Raw genomic sequence first — 18227 nt, 5'->3', positions numbered from 1 at the left:
TTGCTGCATATAGGGCTGTGTAGCTGCAGACCGGTCAGAGTGCCCATGATGACCCCTGTCTACTGCTGAAAGTGCCTACAATGGGCACGTGAGCATCAGAACTGGGCTATGGAGCAATGGAAGAAGGTGGCGTGGTCTGATGAATCACATTTTCTTTTACAGCATGTGGGTGGCCGGTTGCATGTGCATCATTTACCTGGGGAAGAAATGGCACCAGGATGCACTATGGGAAGAAGCCAAGCCGGTGGACGCAGTGTGATGCTCTGGGCAATGTTCTGCTGCGAAACCTTGGGTCCTGGTATTCATGTGGATGTTACTTTGACACGTACCACCGACCTAAATTTTGTTGCAGACCAAGTACACCTCTTCATGGTCGCGGTACTCCATGATGGCAGTGGCCTCTTTAAGCAGGATAATGCATCCTGCCACACTACAGAAGCTGTTCAGAAATGGTTTGAGGAACATGACAAAGTGTTCAAGGTGTTGCCTTGGCCTCCAAATTCCCCAGATTTTGCTCCGATCGAGCATCTGTGAGATGTGCTGGAAAAACAAGTTTGATCCATGGAGGCCCCATCTCGCAATTTACAGGATTTATAGTTTTTCTTGATTGCTTACACACATTTAGCGAATCATGGGTCAGCTTAATCTAATGCTCACACCTTCTTTGCACAGCAAGAGTCTTCACTGGCGAATGGATTAACTATTTCTCATTGCTTTCACACAATTTTCTTTGAGTTTTAACACACTTTTCAAGACAGTTAACACACTCCTCAGAGAGACGCAAAACCTAATTGAATAACCATGTCAACACATTGCAGACACTTACTAGTAGCAACCTACTGAAACTGCTCTCTCACTTCTAAATATCACCAGCACCTGTGTGAACTCTCTGTGCACAATTCATCAATTAGTTCCCAGCCTATGAAAGAGGTCAATAGATTGAAGTTGATACCAAGTATGGATCGAGGAGGCCGCCACCAGCTACCTCAGCGAGGAAGACGTCGTGGTAGAGGTAGAGGGGCCCCTGTCAGAGGACGTGGTGTTTGTGTAAGATGCTCTAATGAAATTAGGGCAACAGTCATTGATCACGTGGTCAATCATGGCCTCTCCATGAGAGAGGCTGGCCAAAGGGTTCAGCCCAACCTGAGCTGTCCTACTGTGGCATCAATTGTTCATACGTTCTCTTTCTTGCACTTTTACTTGAGCACTGGTTTTGCTCTTAGATGCTTGTTTAGATGCCCTTAGGACTTCTGATGACTAGTAGTTCTCCTGATCTCCTGCGTTAAATGCACTTATTGTAAGTCGCTTTGGATAAAAGCGTCGGCTAAATGACTGTAATGTAATGTTCCACAATGAAAACAGGTAGGTCACTTTGCCGGCCTTTACAGTCAGTTTACTGTACTGTGTTTCTCTGTGTTTTGCACTCTTGGCAACAACAGTTTCTATGCTTTTGTAAAGTGTGTTGCCACAATACAATGCAGTGCTGTAGTTTCACTGACGCCATTTGCAACAGAGTAACTGACTTTCAAAATATACAATTTCAAATACTTTCTGACAGTATGTCCCCTAAGTAAGAGCGCTCAGTACAAAACCCAAATTGTAGTATGGTTGTCAGTGATAAAACAGTCAGTACTGTGAGGGAGCTGCACACAAGTTGAAGTGATGGTTGCAGAGGTTGATGTTGATAGCGGTAGTTTCAGTTTTGTTAGCCGTTGTTAAATAACTGAGAAAACATACATTTTCAGTCGAGCACAGATTGTAGGTTTTGATGGAAATGTTTGGTTTTGATGGGTGTGTGTGACAAGTTTTGAGAAGGCGGTGTCGTTCTGCGAACGTCATGTGCTGTTTTGGTCATTTTGTCCCCTGTTAAGGGCTGGGTGCGAGCTGTTCTGAAAAAGGAAACCGTGAATGGAAAAGTGTGCCAAAGGAATCGAGAAAAACTGTAAAGGATCTGCTGCTGTCTTGGTGCCAGGCACCAGAAGATAGCTTCAGAGGTCCTGAGGCGGCCATGTTTCGATGGGTCTGAGCTGTTTTTGCAGCACGGGGGAGGGGGGACCTACACAATATTAGGCAGGTGGTTTTAATGTTTCGGCTGATTGGTGTAACGGCTATTATTGTATTGGTTTTCTTTAAAATTAATCACGTCATGCATTATCTAGTAATGATTTGAGTACTGATGTCTTGTTGAGTTGAAATGTATTTCACGTCCACTGAGAATTAAGGTTTTGTTGTCTTTATTCTGTACTCGATTGTGTGATTGATATTAGGCAATTTCTAAGTGTTTGCCCATAGAGTTGCATGATTTGTCATCATTTATGAGAGAAGTGGGTGAGTGTCCAGGCTAATAAGCAGATGGCCTTCAAAAACCCTCCCTAGATAAGACGTTAATAAGCTTATTCTTCATGTGGAGGCAACACCGTTTCCGTTCTTGCCCACACATAGAGATGAACTAGTAAACATGGGAGTCCCTCCAAAAGCCCGTAAAAGTGTCCCCTTTCGATTAACACCCATCCACGGATATAAGAGCTCTTGACACCCTTTAGAACACGTCCTCTTTCTTTTTGCGCGCGCGCGCCCAGGGCTACGTGCCCTGCCCTGCCCTTCTCTTTGTATGTGGGCTTGTGCTCCTGCTGAAGAGCTCAGAGCTCATCAAGGAGGGGGCTTCTTGGGCTCCAGCCCCGAATGTTTACTCAAAGCCTCTTTTAGGCTTTTGAAATAACCCCAACTTTGTGTCAGTTCCCCCCCCCCTCCGTCCGACTAGACCGGCAAATCAGTGGCGCGAACGTTCTATTACTGGGGAAATACCGCCATCTACCGGTGTGACATAATATAGTCATTGTCCAAATCTGCTCCCAATGCAGTCAATCGACTACACAGACGTCCCACGACTCTCCAACACCAAATAAACGGCTGTCAGTCAAATGTGGGTTTTTTTTCTACATTCTTTATTGAACACGTGACATTTTACAATGCCAGGGGTTGTGTTATATGTGGTGTATAAAATTGCTTAGTAACTTAAAACCCTTAATTGCTGTTTCTGTTGTCAAGATTAAATAAAATGGGGCTATATTGTTTAAATTCGTTAATAAAGTGCAGGAAATGTGGCTTGGTTCCTGACCATTTCTTCTTGTGAATATGGAATTTTCCAAAATAATAACTAGTAATATGATATACTACTAGTTTTTGAAAGTTGGCTGCATTGATCTGGAACATTCTTGTATGTATACACTGGAAGGACAGATGATTATACTCTTTCTCTAGTCCACAAAAGTCACACTTATAATCAACATGTAGTTTGAATCTTTCTAACAAGAACACGTTTTACCGGATAAAGTCTATGCGGTGTCTTGAAAGACACTTCCTTAAACGTGTTACTGACGCAGTATTCATCACAACTTTTCCATGCTTTCTTCCACCGTATATCATGACATAATGAGGACCAAAAACATCTACATGATGGGACATCGACACCCAGTCCAAAGACATATAATTCGAGTGTGTTCCTAATATTTGTGCTATTGTTGTCAGTCAAATGAGTGACGCTGCTGTTAGGTTTGTTTACGTCAGCGGTTGGTTGTCCATCGTATCCAATGAGGGCCATCTCCTCCTACTTGTTGGTCTTTTGGTGGCTGAATAGTCCCTTCCTGGATGCACGGTTGCGGTTGCAGACCGGGCATGTAAAAGTGGTGCTGCGGGGGGGGGGGGGAGCAGGGGTAGCTTTGCGAGCATGCCTCTTTGCATACTTTGCTACACGGTGTTGTGTGCGCTGGTTTTCCATACACTTCACTCCCTGTGGGATGTGAGAGCGCCAGGTGGTGCAGCAGGAGGTAGGTTCCTCCAAAAGAAGAGGGGTTGATCTGGCATCTTCTCAGTGTGGTCTTCATTTGGCCTTTGAACCGCTTCTTCCGCCCACCAGCAGTGCGTTGACCAAGGCGTAGTTGGCCGTAGAGGACTTCACGTGGGAGTCGTTGGCTTGGGCATGTGAATACCACGCCCAAGCCACCTGAGTTGATGGTGGTTTAGGGTAGACTCCACGCTGCAGCCGCCTGACTGCTCCAACACCTCTGCTCTGTGTGTGGCACTCTGCCCTCCCAAATAATGCCGAGGATCCTCTAGAGCAGTGTTTCTCAACCCAGTCCTCAAGGAACCCCTATCCTGCATATTTTCTTTGCAACCCTGAATAGGCACCTGTTTGTAGTTATTCAACCAATCAGCAATGAACTTTGTCAGATGTTGCACACCTTGCATAATTAAGTGCTGCGAGATGATCGGTCGAGTAAGTACAAGCAGGGCTACCTATGCAGGGTTACAATGAAATCTGCAGGATAGGGGGTCCTTGAGGACTGGGTTGAGAAACACTGCTCTAGAGACACCTCACATGGAAGGCCTCCAGGCTTCTGAGATGGTGGCTGTAGGTGGTCCATGCCTCACATCCCTACGGTAGTGTGGAGAGGCACACTGCTGTGTAAACAAGCACTCTGGTGTGGAACCTGAGGTTGCTGCTCTGGGAAACCTTTCTGCTTAGACGACCACAAGATGTCGAGGCTTGTTTGAGGCGGTGCTGCATCTCCTCATCCATCGTGCAGGTGTCAGGTGGACAGTATGATGTAGGCCAGCGTTTCTCAAACCTCTCCTGAAGGACCACTTGTCCTGCATGTTTTAGATCTCTCCCTGCTCCAAACACAGCTGATTTAAATGATCCGTTTTGTTATTAGGCAGCTTCGGGAGCTCATAACGAGTTGATCATTTGAATCAGCTGTGTTGGAGCGGGGGGGGGGGGGGGGCTCTGCAGGGCAAGTGGTCCTCCAGGAGAGGTTTGAGAAACGCTGGTGTAGGCGACATGCAGCGTTAGCAACTCTTTTGGATTAAACGTTAAAATTCTTCACTTATATGAACAGATTTAAACAAAAAAAATTTCCAAGAAACAGGAAATATATTGCCATAGGTTAATCCACAGCTACAGCATAAGCCCCCTATATTTGTTTGCATTTTAAGTAAGCTGAATTAGCTATTATACATTCCTGTATGTACTGACAACTACCACTGGATTACTTTGATACCGAAACTTGGAAACATGATGATTCCCAGGCAAGTTCTGGGCTTATAAGGAGCCTCTTTTTTACTCTGATTTCTAATCAGATTTATTGATGTTTATTTGCAATGGCTAATTGGCTGCCAAGCAAGGCTTAGCCAATCTAGGAGAAGGACAACTCTGATTTCAAACCTCCGCTGCCTTGCGGGTATCCTCGTCTACGGGAAAGGCTTCGGGAAGAAACCCCGAGGAAAAAATCTGCGTCCGTCTCCATTGCCAGTCGTCTTGCTGCTACCAGTCTTGCCACTGGTAGCAGGTGGTCTCGGACGAGAGAGTGGGGTTGATGATGCGAAACTCTTCCCCACTTTAAACACAATCATTGCACAAGTCATCAGTCATCCATCCATCACCCCATTTTTATGCTCAAAGTCTTGTGGCGATAGGGGCGTGACGAAGCAACAGGTGTGGGTACGCCGGAAGTCGTAGCCACGAACCTGCACACAGGCGGCCTAGACCAGTGGTTCTCAACCTTTTTGGGGTCCTGGACCCCCTGCGTATTTTTGATCTACCCTGAGGACCCCTCCACCTGATCTTGGGGGAGGGGGGTTGCAATTTGATAGAAACAGTAGAAACTGAATTTTAAATTGCATTATAGCATTTATTCACTCTTTGGGGCAAAAATAAGAGCTTTCAGTTGTAACTTAGATATAGTTAACAAAACAGAGTTCTTATGCAGTAACCTTCAGATATATGTAACAAAACAGAATATGTATTCAGTAACTTTCAGATATATGTAACAACAGAATATGTATTCAGTAACTTTCAGATATATGTAACAACACAGAATTCTTATGCAGTAACTTTCAGATATATGTAACAGAACAGAATATGTATTCAGTAACTTTCAGATATATGTAACAACAGAATATGTATTCAGTAACTTTCAGATATATGTAACAACACAGAATTCTTATGCAGTAACTTTCAGATATATGTAACAGAACAGAATATGTATTCAGTAACTTTCAGATATATGTAACAACACAGAGTATGTATTCAGTAACTTTCAGATATATGTAACAACAGAATTTTTATGCAGTAACTTTTAACAATGCAAACGGGAGCGAGATCTCTTATTAAAATACAATAAATGAAACTTGTGAAACAGATGTAATTAGAGAAAAAAGTCCTGTTACCCTTTATAGTTTAGGTAGATAAAGGTCTCAGTCACATTTGAGTAAAATAATCCTATTTCTATAAATGTCATAGGATCTTTTTTTTAAAGATATTTTATTTTCACGGACCCCTTGCAATTACACCACGGACCACTAGGGGTCCGCGGACCCCCGGTTGAGAAACACTGGCCTTAGACCACATGGTCGTTCCTCACTGAAAGGAGCAGTCCTCTTTAGGACCGCACTGCTCACCTCCCTGGCACGAGGGAGGGTCTAGAAAAGGTGACCTAAAAATTGCCTGCTCTACGTCACCCCGTCCGGCAAACCGCGGTCGGAGGGGGCGCTATTTTCGCGGTCGAAACAACAGAAAAGGGACGAAAACGACACCTTTGAAAATTGCCACATGGAACATTCGCCCTCTTCTTGACAGGGAAAAGGCAGAGACCCAAGAGACGCACAGCACTTATTGCAAATGAACTAAACAGGTACAACATCGACATTGCCGCCTTGAGTGAGACCAGGCTGGCAGGACAGAGGGAAATTCGCGAAAGAAGCGCGGACTAAGCTTTCTTGTGGAGTGGGCGCGGACCTGAGCAGAAACGTGAAGCTGGAGTTGACTTCGCAGTCAAGTCAACTCTCGTAAGCAAACTGGCCACGCCTCCAAAAGGCGTGAACGATCGCCTAATGACGCTGACACTCCCCCTTTCTCAGGGAAAGAAATGTGTCCCCATTGTCAGCGCCTATGCACCCACGATGACCAACCCGGATGAGATCAAGGATAAATCTTAGGAAGACCTGAATACTGTCATTGCCGACGTTCTCAGCGCGGAAAAACTCACCATTCTTGGTGATTTTAATGCAAGAGTTGGCACAGACGGCATCTCCTGGGAAGTTGTGATCGGAAAGCAGAGTTGGAAGCTGCAACAGCAATGGATTGCTACTTCTTCAGAGTGGCGCCCCCAAGGGGGGGCCAGCAGGGGGTCGCATATGCAGAATATGCTTCTATCTGATATTTTACATTAGGTGCTGTTCATTTAAATCAATAATGTGTATTTTTCTTAACTCTCATATTGACAGTTTTCAACTAGCCTATACAGTATACTACAACAGCATCATAGAATTCCCGAAATTCAGTCATGGCTTTTGGTTTTGGTGTGCCACCCCAAGATTTTCAGTGGCCCCATTTGGCCACCCCTACGAAAAATTTCTGGGGGCGCCAATGCTTCAGACCTGCGCAGAACATGGGCTTCTGATCACAAGCACAGTAGTTCAGCTCCCCATCCGCAACAGAACGTCCTGGATGCACCCGAGGTCCAAACACTGGCACCTGATTGACTATGTCATTGTCAGGAAAAGAGACCGGCAGGATATAAGAGTTACAAAGGCTGTGTGTGGGGCAGAGTGCTGGACGGATCACCGCCTCGTTGTTTCTAAAGTCAATCTCCACATCCAGCCCAAGAGACGCCCACAAGGCATGAAAGCACAAAAACGTCTAAATGTCAGTAATCTAAAGAATAACGACATCAAGAAGTCCTTCACAGACACTCTGGAGGAACGACTGGAGGTTACTGTGCTGGATAGCCAGAATGTGGAGGCTGCTTGGACCGCACTTCGTGACACAGTGTATAACACAGCCATGGAGTATCTAGGCCACAAGGAAACACAAGGACTGGTTTGATGAAAACTGCACCGAGATAAACCAGCGGTTAGAAGAGAAACGCTGTGCCTACAAACTTCCTATTGAAGACCCCCAGTCAAAGGCCAAGACAGATGCACTTAGGAACATCCGCAGCTCTATCTAAAGAAAATTACGCCAAATGCAGGATTCATGGCTGAGCAACAAAGCTGATGCGATACAGGGCTTTGCAGACAGAAATGACATGAAAAACTTCTACAACGGCCTGAAAGAAGTCTACGGTCCTACCATCGCTGGCTCATCCCCACTCCTAAGCGCAGATGGGACAACACTTATCACAGACAAAGGGGAGATTCTTGAAAGATGGGCTGAACACCTCAGCAATGTTTTGAGTCGCCCTTCTACCATCAACTATGAAGCCATCGATCGACTACCCCAAATTCCATCTGATGAGACGCTGAGCACCCTTCCAACAATGGAAGAGACGCTTAAGGCAATCGGACAGTTGTCAAGCGGAAAAGCGCCTGGCTCAGACTCCATCCCAGCTGAATTTTATAAAGAAGGAGGGCCTGCAATTGCTAAGAAACTTCAGCAGTCGTTTCATCTCATATGGCAAACTGAAACAGTACCTCAGGACTTTAAAGATGCCTCAATTATCCACCTCTATGAGTACAAGGGAAATCGCCAATCATGTGATGACCACCGTGGAATTTCCCTGCTGTCCATTGCGGGCAAGCTGCTTGCAAGAGTTTTGTTAAATCGCCTCAGCGCACACCTCGAGAGAGAGAGAGGACTTCTACCTCGAGTCAATGTGGATTCCGGAAAGAACGCGGGACCATAGACATGGTGTTGGCTGCCTGCCAGCTTCAAGAAAAATGCCAGGAACAAAATGTTGACCTGTACTCCACTTTTGTCGATCTGACCAAGGCCTTTGATACTGTCTGCAGAGACGGCCTTTGGAGAATCATGGCAAAATACGGATGTCCAAAAAAGTTAATCAGTCTGTCTCTCTCTAGGCTACCAGTTTGGTCTGTCTCTCTCTGGGCTACCTGTTTGGTCTGTCTCTCTCTGGGCTACCAGTTCGGTCTGTCTCTCTCTGGGCTACCAGTTCGGTCTGTCTCTCTCTGGGCTACCAGTTTGGTCTGTCTCTCTCTGGGCTACCAGTTCGGTCTGTCTCTCTCTGGGCTACCAGTTTGGTCTGTCTCTCTCTGGGCTACCAGTTTGGTCTGTCTCTCTCTAGGCTACCAGTTTGGTCTGTCTCTCTCTGGGCTACCAGTTTGGTCTGTCTCTCTCTGGGCTACCAGTTCGGTCTGTCTCTCTCTGGGCTACCAGTTCGGTCCGTGACAGCGTCTGTGAAATTGCAGTTACATTCTCAAAATAAAGTTGAATTTCACTTCACCTGTTCATGTGAATATCTTCACCTCTGTTGTACATTACAACTTTATTTCAGGGCCTGACTGTATTTCCAGACTGGAGTCGTTGGATGGCATTGCAAACATTCTGTGCATGAAGATGTGTTTTGTGGCTGCTCAACATTTGCATGGAAGCGGTGGTGAGTTGGTATTTTGCACATTAAGCTGTGCCCTTACTTCACTGTGTGTGGTGAAATCCATTCCCGGAAACACCTGACAAGTTCTGTTGGACCAAAGCAGTCTGTATCTTAGTGCATGAGGGAGGACAGGAGGACAGGGGGGGCCTCTGCAGACTGGAGCAGCGGCCTGCGAACAGTGTGTGGCCGTTCTCACACTTTACATCACTTTACGAATATAGTAGTGTGACAAAATGTGTATTTGCTCTTCATAGTCTCTGTGCATTAACTTGTTCACTGATGTTAGCATGGATGTGTGACTACAGCATCTCCCATCCAGGCTGCCCAGGCCCTGCAGCTGGGTGCTGACACCCAGTAATATGTACATTCACTGCAGCACTTCACCAAGTAAACAAGAATATCAGAAGATTAAAAAAAAATACACACACACACACACACACACACAAAGCCTTCTGTTGTAATTTTACTGTGCACATATCGGATTGAAACTGTGATATCGACACCGTGGCGTCAGGTCAACAGCCTCTCCCTGAACATCAGTAACACCAAGAAGGTTGCTGTGGACTTGAGAAAGACACGGCAAAAGACCCCCACCCCTCTCTCTCTGTCAACGGGGTCCCAGTAGAAAGGGTGAGCAGCTTCAGGTCCCCTCGCTGCTCATATCACTGAGGGCCTGACATGGAGACACTTCGGTGACAAAGGCGAGGCAGCGTCTTCATCACCTCAGGCAGCTGGAGAAGTTCAGTGTCTCCTCACGGAGCCAGAAAAGCTTTCACTCTGCTGCCATCGAGAGCATCCTGGCAGCTTGCATCGCCGCCTGGTATGGGAACTGTACCTCTCAAGACCAAAAAGCCCAGTAGAGAGTGGTGCGGTCAGCTGAGCGGACCACCGGGTCCACACCCCCCCCCCCCTTACAGGACTCATACATCAGATGGTGCAGTGCCAGGGCTGGAAGGGTTATTATGGATCCCCATCACCCCAGTAACGGACTGTTTCAGCCACTACGGGTAAGGCAAATGCCTCCACGGCCACAAGGCCAACACAGAGAGACTGAGAAGGAGTTTCTTCCCCAGACCATGAGGACACTAAAATACCAATTGCATTTTCAATACTACTCACTGCCACTTTACCACTTGGCCTCAGACACTTTACACTTTACTCATTCAATCTGTTTGCACACTTGTACTTGTATAGCAAACCCACGTATATATATACACACACACACACACACACACATATATATATATATAATTTATCGGGATATATCTTCTGTATACTCCCTGGATATTTTTTAACTTTACATTTTTTGTTGTTTTTTCATTTATTCTAATGTTTAATATTATTGTTGTTCCATTTCTATTGTTGCACAGTTTTGGAGTTTTCAGAAAAATAATCATTCTACTGCATATTGTACTTGTACATGAAGTAGGTGACAAATAAACCTTTCGAATCTTTAGTCTTGAACTAGACGTTGCACCACTGCGTCCGCAGTCTCGATCTTAAGCGGTTGCTGTAATAGCTGCTGACCACCAGATGTCGCTGTATTCTGCTTTTTCAATGTCCCGACGCTTCCGATCTTTTTCCAGCACAAGGGAGAAAGCGCCAAAGCTTTATGAAGTTCCGTCGAATGGGGCTCCCTATGTGTACATCATTTCGCCCGGGGTCAACATTTGATTAAGGCGAAGGTTAAGGTTGGGACGGGGGTTAAGGTTAAAAACCACAAGGTCGGAAATCGCTAAGTTGGCTTGGCGTCATTTGGGGTGAAATGGGGCACAAACAGGGAGTCCCAGTCGGGCTTTGGTCTAAGCTTCTCATATTAGGACTGCTAAACCAGGATCAGTGCTCTTCTTCTTCTTCTTCTTCTTCTTCGTCTTTTCCTTCTTGTCATTTTCCTTATCCACATTATGGCTGTTGACCTCCAACCATACGGTATATTATAGGGCGTATAGGTGTATAGTGTTACAGGGCGACATGGTGGCCCAGTGGTTAGCGCTGTTGCCTCACACCAACAAGGTCGTGGGTTCGAACCCCAGGCCGTACCAGGTCTCTCCTGTGTGGAGTTTGCATGTTCTCTCTGTCTCTGCGTGGGTTTCCTCCCAGCATCAAAACAGACCGTGCACGTTTGGGTTAAACTCCTGCCTGTGCCCCTGAGCAAGGCAATAGGAAAGAAGACCTGGAGTTGGTCCCCGGGCGCTGCAGCTGCCCACTGCTCCCATACAAGGAGGTTAAATGCAGAAGAAGACACGTTCGTTGTAAGAACACAATGACAAAATAAAGTGGCTTTCATATAAGTACAGTTTATAATTTTAAAATATCAGTGACAAAGTTTTGCATTCATAGATGTAAAGTGCACGAACAAGAAACCTACGTTTGCATTACTACTTACGGAATCGAAATACTACATTACAACCAAGTCTCACACGTTTTCGTTAAATACATACGAATTTAATCAAATACATTCCGTGACTACATACGAAAAGAACGTATCAATATAACGGGCGTCGACTTCCTGGTTCCCGGTTTTCTTTTCGTATATAGTCACGAAATGTATTTGATTAAATTCGTATGTATTTAACGAAAACGTGTGAGACTCTGTTGTGGTTATAGCGTTGCAGCAGAGCAGCAGGAGTGTAAAAAAAAAATTGGTTTTCCAGCTAACCGGAAGAGGGCGGCCTATTGGACCTCCCGTAGAACTACACCTCCCATGAGTCTTGTTTCCGGGACTACAGCCGGTCCCAGGATGTAGCGGGGCGTGCAGGACAGGTGGTGAGTTCAAGTTAATGGCAGCCCGCTAGCGTCGGCGCCGTCCGGGACTCGCGAGGTTGTCGTCGTCTGAAGATGTTGTTCGAGAGCCCGCTGAGGTCGATGGTCCACCTGCCCGTCGGCGACATATTCGACGAGTTTGAGAGAAGGATCGCCGTTTACGAGGCGGAGATTTCCCGTCTGAAGAAGGAAAACTACCGCCAGAGGAAGCTGCTGGACGCCGTCTACAAGCCTGAAATACGGATACGCAGACTGGGTTCGTACACAGGACAAGTCAGAGCGTGTGGTCGTGGTTTTGTTCGCCTCCGCGTGAGTCCGCCGGCGCGGTGTGTCGCGCCGGCGGACCAGGGGGGGGGCCGGGCTCCGCGGCTTGGGGTCTTAACCGGGGCGCGGAACTAGTGAACGAAGCGGCGCGTCGGGAGGCTTGTTTATCCTCGCCGAGTCCTTACTGCACTCGGGAGGAGTCGCGGAGGAGGGAGGCGTGTTTACGCTACTGGCTCGACGACGCCACGCTGCGTTTGTGCCCGTGTGGCTTAGTTAAGTTTAAAAGGGTCAAAATCTGAAAATGTACAATTACAGGAATACGTAGGTTTTTTTTAAGACCTGGTCTAGCGTTTCTGGTGTAAATACATGTTGACAGAATGTCTGGGAGGAAGGCAAACATGTTAATTCAATTCAATGTGTTGTCATTAAAAATAATGTGCAGGCACATGTTAAAATTAAATGAGGGCTGCGGCTTCGCCAAAGGGTGCAGGACACAGTGCAGGACGCAGTGCAGGACACCGTGCGAGACACAGTGCAGGACGCAGTGCAGGACACAGTGCAAGACACCGTGCAGGACACAGTGCAGGACACAGTGCAAGACACCGTGCAAGACAGTGCAGGACACAATGCAAGACACAGTGCAAGACACAGTGCAGGACACCGTGCAGGACACAGCGCAAGACAACGTGCAGGACACAGTGCAAGACACCGTGCAGGACACAGTGCAGGACACAGCGCAAGACACAGTGCAGGACATCGTGCAGGACACAGTGCAGGACACAGTGCAGGACACAGTGCAGGACACAGTGCAGGACACCGTGCAGGACACAGTGCAGGACACAGTGCAGGACACCGTGCAGGACACAGTGCAGGACACAATGCAAGACACAGTGCAGGACACAATGCAAGACACAGTGCAAGACAACGTGCAGGACACCGTGCAAGACACCGTGCAGGACACCGTGCAGGACACCGTGCAAGACACCGTGCAGGACACAGTGCAGGACACAGTGCAGGACACAGTGCAGGACACCGTGCAGGACACAGCGCAAGACACAGTGCAGGACACAGTGCAGGACACCGTGCAGGACACAGCGCAAGACACAGTGCAGGACATCGTGCAGGACACAGTGCAGGACACAATGCAAGACACAGTGCAGGACACCGTGCGAGACACAGTGCAAGACAACGTGCAGGACACCGTGCAAGACACCGTGCAGGACACCGTGCAGGACACCGTGCAAGACACCGTGCAGGACACAGTGCAGGACACAGTGCAGGACACAGTGCAAGACACAGTGCAGGACACCGTGCAAGACACCGTGCAGGACACCGTGCAGGACACAGTGCAAGACAGACACAGCAAACACAGGATACATTCCAACTATTTAATAGTAAATAACAACACGTTAATGTATTGCGGCGAATTCAGGGGGCAACCCCAGGAATCGCCGCCACAGCCGGGACGCGAACCCGTGTCTCCCACTCCGCAAGCGACAATGTTAACCAGTCGACTAAAGGGTCCGACGTGTCTACTTTTACCGCCTCCCCCGGTCACTACAATACATAGAACAGATCAGAATCGTGTTTATTGGTCATGTAGGTTTGCACATACATGGAATTTGACTTCGGTTTCGTTGCTGTCTCAGTGTACTTACCATAGAATAACAACATGACAATCTTAAGATATATACACAAGAATTGACTATATACAGGCGAAACAAGAGGTGATAAAGTGCAGTGGTGCAGAGAATATATGAGACATGCTGAAATAGATGTTAGCAGGTTATTTACATACATGCCTGAGGTAGATGACATGACAGAGTGTACCAGTATACATACAATGTACAGTATATACAACATGTACAGTATATACAACATTCTTGGATTTATTTGACAGTGTTAAGTGTTCATTTGAATGACAGCCCTTGGAAAGAAACTGTTTTACATCTGGTTGTTTTGGGGTACAGTGCTCTGTAGCGCCTGCCAGTGGGGAGGAGTTGGAACAGGTTGTGACCAGGGTGTTATGGGTCTGCAGTGATGTTTCCTGACTCTGGAGGTGTATAGGTCCTGAATGGAGGGCAGGGTGGCACCAGTGATTTTCTCTGCAGACTTAAATGTCGGTTGTAGTCTGTCCCGGTCCTATTTGGTGGCCGATCCAAACCAGACAGTGATGGATGTGCAGAGGACAGACCGGATTATTGCAGTGTAGAACTGAATCAGCAGTTCCTGAGGCAGGTTCAACTTCTTGAGCTGGTGGAAAAAAGTACATCCTCTGCTGGGCCTTGTTGATGATCGTGTCGATGTTGGATGCCCGCCTTAGGTCCTCTGAGATCGTGGAACCCAGAAATCTCTAGGTTTTCACCGCAGATGCTGTACTGTTGAGTATGGTGGGGGGGGGCAGTGTTGGGGTCCTCCTCCTGAAGTTCACTGTCATCTCCACAGTTTTGAGCATGTTCAGCTCCAGGTTGTTAGAGCTGCACCAGAGGGCCAGCTGTTCAACCTCCCGTCTATATGTAAACTCGTCACCATCCCAGATAAGGCCACTGATGGTTGTGTTGTCCGCAAACTTCAGGAGTTTAACAGATGGGTCTCCTGAGGTGCAGTCATTTGTGTAGAGGAAGAAGAGGAGAGGGGAGAGCACACATCCCTGGGGGGCGCCAGTACTGATTGTCTGGGTGCTGGATGTGATTTTCCCCCAGCCTCACCAGCTGCCTCCTGTCTGTCATTAAGTTTTTAATCCACTGGCAGACGGAGGCTGGCACAGTGAGCTGGGTGAGTTTGGAGTGGAGGATATCTGGGATGATGGTGTTGAACTCCATAAAGCTGAAGTCCACAAACAGGACCCTTGTGTTATGTCCCTGGGGAGTCGAGGTGTTGGAAGATGTAGTGCAATCCCATGATGACTGCCTCACCCACTGACCTGTTTGCTCGGTAGGCAAACTGCAGGGAGTCGAGCAGGGTGGCCTGTGATTTCCTTCAGGTGGGCCGTCACCAGTCTCTTGAAGGATTTCATGACCACAGACGTTAGTGCAATTGGCCTGTAGTCATTTAATCTTGTGATACGGGGTTTCTTGAGGACCGGGATGTTGGTGGAGCTTTTGAAGCATGCGGGGGGGGGGGGGGGGCGGACTTCACACAGCTCCAGTGATCTGTTGAAGATCAGTGTGAAAATGGGGCTAGCTGGTCAGCACAGACTTTAAGACAGGAGGGTGATGTGCTATCCGGGCCCAGTGCCTTCCTGGTCTTCTGTCTCTGGAAGAGCTGGCACACATCCTCAACACAGATCCTGAGTGTGGGTCGGGGTTCGGTGGGTCGGGGTTCGGGGCTGGCGGAAAGTACAGTTGGTTGTAGTGTGGCCATAGACCCATTTAGGTCATCAGCCAGTTGATGGTTCCCTGCAATGTGGGGACGGTCTATATATATATATATATATAGAGAGAGAGAGAGAGAGAGAGAGAGAGAGAGAGAGAGAGAGAGAGAGAGAGAGAGAGAGAGAGAGAGAGAGAGAGAGAGAGAGAGAGAGAGAGAGAGAGAGAGAGAGAGAGAGAGAGAGAGAGAGAGAGAGAGAGAGAGAGAGAGAGAGAGACTGGTCGGTCGGGGCGCTTGTTGAGGGGGAACTGGGGGGGAATAGCGTGATCCTCCCACGTGCTACATCCCCCTGGCGAAACTTCTCACTGTCAGGAGAAAAGAAGCGGCTGGTGACTCCACATGTATCGGAGGAGGCATGTGGTAGTCTGCAGCCCTCCCCGGATCGGCAGAGGGGGTGGAGCAGTGACCGGGACGGCTTAGAAGAGTGGGGTAATTGGCAGGATACAATTGGGAAGAAAAAAAAAGGGGGGGGGGACTTCCGTGAACCATCAGTGAGAGTGTCATACTATCTTCCAGTTCTTCCGAAAACTTGCGGGGGGCAGCCGAGAACTGCCGCAGCCGGGACATGAACCTGGGTCTCCCCCACCACAGGCAGCTACGTTAACCAGTTGACCAAAGGGTCCAACCCGTTAGCCAACCGGCCAACGAGTCTATTCATCCGTGATCACTACACTGCCCCCCTCCTTCGGGAAGTGCGTCCCCGTGCTTCAGCATACCAGCTCCCTCACGCCTCTGGGCGCATGTGCTTCTGATGGCCTCACGGTGTCACCATCCCACTTCGGACACCAATGTAGCGAATTCAGGGGGGAGCCGGGACGCGAACCCGGGACATGAACCCGGGTTGCCCGCATCACGGGCGACTGCGCTAACCAGTCAACTCAAGGGTCAGACCCGTTAGTTGACTGGTGAACTAAATACTGGTTGACATGTGGCAAGTATTGTACGAATGTGTTTTTATTGTGTTGTACCATGTCTTAAACTTGGATTTTTTTTTCTTTAAACATGGAATTTATATTAATTGTTCTCTCCCCTTTAGACCTCCAACAGCTCTTAGGTTTTGAAGAGGAGTGGAGCCCAAGTCTGGACCAGGAGGAGACGAGGCCCCAACACATTAAAAAGGAGGAACTCTGGAGCATTCAGGAGGGAGGGCAGCTCCTAAGACTAGAAGAAGGTATCACTACGTTATCGTTCGCTCCTGTCCCTGTGAAGAGTGAAAACAACCCAGAGAAAACTCACTGCTCACAGCTTGACCACAGCCGAACCGAGGAAGCCAGCACCTCCACTGAACAGATGAGAACAGAACCTGGTGGAAAGGACTGTGGACCATCAGAACCACCCGGTAACTCAGGTCCGTCCGATGATGCGGAACCAACTATTTATTGTCGTCCCCTCTCTCCCGACTGCTGTGAAAGTGAGACTGACGACAGTGATGGCGACTGTAAAAAGACTAAAGACCAAAGAGGGGACAATCAAGTGGGTCGACGGCGTTCTACTGAGAAGAAACTCTTGAACTGCTCCGTCTGCGGTAGAGGGTTCACTCAAAGAGCAGATATACAAAGACACATGAGAATACACACAGGGGAGAGACCGTTCAGTTGCCCGTTTTGTGGTAAAGGGTTTGCTCAAAGGGGATCGATGCAAATACACATTAGAATACATACAGGAGAGAAGCCTTTTCGTTGTTCGGTCTGCGGTAGAGTGTTTTCTGAAAGAGGACATATGCAGACACACATGAGAATACATACGGGCGAGAAACCCTTTACTTGTTCAATCTGTGGTAAGAAGTTTTCTCAAAAAGGAGCTATGCAGAGACACACGAAGGTCCATACGGGGGAGAAGCCTTTTAGCTGCTCGGTGTGTGCTCGAGTGTTTTCTGAAAGAGGACATATGCTGAGACACATGAAAGTTCACTCAGGAGAGACATCTTTTAGTTGCTGATTCTACGCTAAAGTGTCTTATCCATGCTCAGTAATCCAGAAGAATAGTTGACTCGGTTCATCTGGATACAACCTTTATTGAGAGAAACAGTGAAACTGAAGCGGTAGGTCACTTTGAATCAGAAACACTTGATTTGTTGTTTCATTTTATGCACTTGCGCACAGGAAATGAAACGAAACATCGTTTCCCAGCCCACAGCGGTGCAACACAAAGACACAAACACGTCAAAAGCTACAAGAACAGACATATCCAAACTAACACGTATATCTAAACTAAACAACACAAAAAAAATCACTGTCCAGGAGAACGAAGGCCAGCCAGGAGGACTGCTGGAGCTGCCGGTCTGCATAGACTAGCAGTTAGCTTAGCCTGCCCCGCTTCCACGTCCTGTCAGACCGCCCTTGATGTTTCCTCCTCTGGCGCAGCTCCGGTCAGGGCCGTGGTCCTCGGGCCCACAGGATGCAGCAGACCGGGCTCCCTCAGCCGATCCAACGCCAG

At 47.8% G+C, this 18227-nt stretch overlaps 1 protein-coding gene across 1 annotated transcript; it reads left to right on the top strand.

Annotated features, from left to right (window-relative positions):
• The first annotated feature begins 12134 nt into the window (after nt 1-12134).
• On the top strand, nt 12135-17935 carry LOC130111859 (oocyte zinc finger protein XlCOF6.1-like). The gene is made up of 2 exons (XM_056279156.1): nt 12135-12411; nt 16828-17935. Exons 1-2 carry the CDS (start codon nt 12231-12233, stop codon nt 17727-17729), a joined length of 1083 nt encoding a protein of 360 aa, XP_056135131.1. The 5' UTR covers nt 12135-12230; the 3' UTR covers nt 17730-17935.
• The last annotated feature ends 292 nt before the right edge of the window (nt 17936-18227 follow it).

This window comes from Lampris incognitus, chromosome 4 (genome assembly GCF_029633865.1).
Source record: "Lampris incognitus isolate fLamInc1 chromosome 4, fLamInc1.hap2, whole genome shotgun sequence".
Classification (NCBI taxonomy): Eukaryota; Metazoa; Chordata; class Actinopteri; order Lampriformes; family Lampridae; genus Lampris; species Lampris incognitus.
Note: the sequence above shows the minus strand (reverse complement) of the source record. Positions and strands in the feature narration are given on the sequence as shown.